General features: G+C 49.3%; 1 protein-coding gene across 1 annotated transcript in view; it reads right to left on the bottom strand.

The window, feature by feature from the left end:
- LOC308151786 (contactin-associated protein-like 2) overlaps positions 1-2,500 on the bottom strand; it is a gene marked incomplete at both ends in the record, with an annotated part of 58,240 nt that overhangs the window by 8,902 nt on the left and 46,838 nt on the right. Inside the window, one exon of the mRNA XM_080524686.1 lies at positions 63-281. Coding sequence (XP_080380812.1) covers positions 63-281 — 219 coding nt within the window. The remainder of the gene's footprint in view (positions 1-62; positions 282-2,500) is intronic.

The raw sequence follows: 2,500 nt of genomic DNA, 5'->3' as shown, positions 1-2,500 counted from the left end.
GTATATACTGTGTATATAGTGTGTATATAGTGTGTGTGTGTGTGTGTGTGTGTGTGTCTCACCGACGTAGAGCTGGCTGTAGAGCTGCAGGCGCGTGTGTCCCTGCGTGGGCGCCGGCCGCACCTCGCGATACGATTGGTCGAGCTGCAGGGCCGCCTCCCTGACGTTCCGCTCCGCCGTGACGCGATGCCATTGGTCATCGTTGAGGGGCGTGGCCGAGCGCACCAGCAGCTCCACGGGGCCGTTGCCCACGTCGAAGGAGAAGGACACCATGTTGGAGGCTGGGGGGGAGGGGGGGGTGGGAGGGAGGGGGGGAGGGGAGGGAGGGAGGAGGGAGGGAGGGAGGGAGGAGGGAGGGGGGGAGGGGAGGGAGGGAGGAGGGAGGGAGGGAGGGGAGGGGGGGGAGGGGGAGGGGAGAGGGGGAGGGGGGGAGGGAGGGGGAGGGGAGAGGGGGAGGGTAGGGGTGAGACAGGGAAAGGGAAGGGGGGAGGAGGGAGGGAGACAGGGAAAGGAGAGGGAGAGGGGGGGAGGGCAGAGGGAGAGGGGGGGAGGAGGGAGGGAGAGGGGGTAGCAGGGAGGGGAGGCAGGGATGGGAGGGGAAGGGTAGGGGGGAGACAGGGAAGGGAGGGGGAGGGAAGGGTGGGGAAGGGTAGGGGGGAGACAGGGAAGGGGGAGGAGGGGGAGGAGGGGGGGCATTAGATGACATGGTAGCCAAATGTCTTTAACTGCCAAACAACTGAGTGACACGTGTTTTGGTCCTCATGTCGGCAACCAATCAAAACGTTCAGACTTTCTCTTTTGAAACACGGTTTCAATGTTGTTGAATCACAACACAAACTCGCTAGTCGAGCCAAAATACTGCAACAACGCAATGGACAGGGTGAGTAATCCCCACTGCTTCTGCTTTGTTTCTGTCCAAACAGCCGACCTTCTGACGCAGCTTGCTTATCAATATATATGCTCCTCCTGAGACATCTACTGCCCCCCAGCACTGTGTCTCCTGAGACATCTACTGCCCCACAGCACTGTGTCTCCTGAGACATCTACTACCCCCCAGCACTGTGTCTCCTGAGACATCTACTACCCCCCAGCACTGTGTCTCCTGAAGACACTCGCTTTTCCCCTTTACTGTGTCCCCTAAAAACTTATATTTGCCCCCTTGTACTGTTTCTCTGTTTCTCCAGTGTCTAAATAAAAACATTTTAAAGTTACATTTAAATAAAACCCTAGGTTTAGAAGAAGGTGATAGAAGAAGGTTTTTCGTTCTATCAATGTCCCCGGGCCTGAGCTGGATTACTCTTCCTGCTACGAATGGTGGATTGATGATTCACTTGCTTAGTAGTCAAATGTATTGATTGTAAGTCGCTTTGGAATAAGACGTCTGCTAAATGCCAAAAATGTAAAGATATGATACTATACTATTATATGATAGTTTATGATCAATCCAGATACCAAGATACTTGTACTCTGAGACTCTCAATGCCAGGGCCATATACTGTGGTTATACAGAGACTATCAGGATGGATATTCTCATCATTCATGAAGGCAGTTTTACTGGCGTTCAGAAGCAGTTACAGGTGGAGAGTGCTTCTGGAAGACAAGTGTGTGTGTGTGTGTGTGTGTGTGTGTGTGTGTGTGTGTGTGTGTGTGTGTGTGTTCAGAAGCAGTTGGAGGTGGAGAAGCTTCTGGAAGACAAGTGTGTGTGTCTCTGAACAACAACAGTGTTTATGTTTATGCAGCGGCCTGAGAGCCTGCCACTGATTAATGACAACCTGGGGCCCGTTCCACTATGCGCGATTAACTCTGATCCAGGCGATTAACTCTGATCCAGGTTTAAATAAGCTTGCGGTCGGTTCCATCAATGTGGCTCAAATAATTCGCTGCTTGGTTGCTATGCAACCAATCCTTCTGAGTAATTCTGGTCCCGAGCAGACTTACAGGCTGGTTTAGGTAATGCGTGCGTCAAAAAAGGCTCACAGGCGGAAACTACATCCCGAACGACAGTTCCTTAAGTGTCTTTTAGGAAATATTAGTTCCCACTTCACACGAGATAGATAGATAGATAGTTTGACTGTGTGATAGATAGATAATTTGATATTTTGAAAGTGTGATCGATCGATAGATAGATAGTTTGATTGTGTGATAGATAACTTGATATTTTGAAAGTGTGATAGATAGATAGATCGATAGATAAATAAATTAAAAAGTGTAAAAACTCAAATAAAATAGGTATGTCTATCAACTTGCATTGCTGGCATTACAGCAGTGTGGCTGGCGCAGGGGTTAAGGCAGCCAGCTCGAGTTCCGAAGGCTGCCGGTCCGAGACTTGATTTAACGTAACTTTTTTTTTTTTACATTTAACCGAAGCCTTCATGCAAATCGATTTACTATATATATATATCTGTCTAAGTGAATCATCTATCCATCAGTAATCACAAGAAAAAATTATCTATGCCAAATCCAGGGTCCAGTTAGAAGAACATAATTTACTCAGAAAGGC

Source organism: Nansenia antarctica, assembly GCF_963989245.1.
Source record: "Nansenia antarctica genome assembly, chromosome: 2".
Taxonomy (NCBI): domain Eukaryota; kingdom Metazoa; phylum Chordata; class Actinopteri; order Argentiniformes; family Microstomatidae; genus Nansenia; species Nansenia antarctica.
Note: the sequence above shows the minus strand (reverse complement) of the source record. Positions and strands in the feature narration are given on the sequence as shown.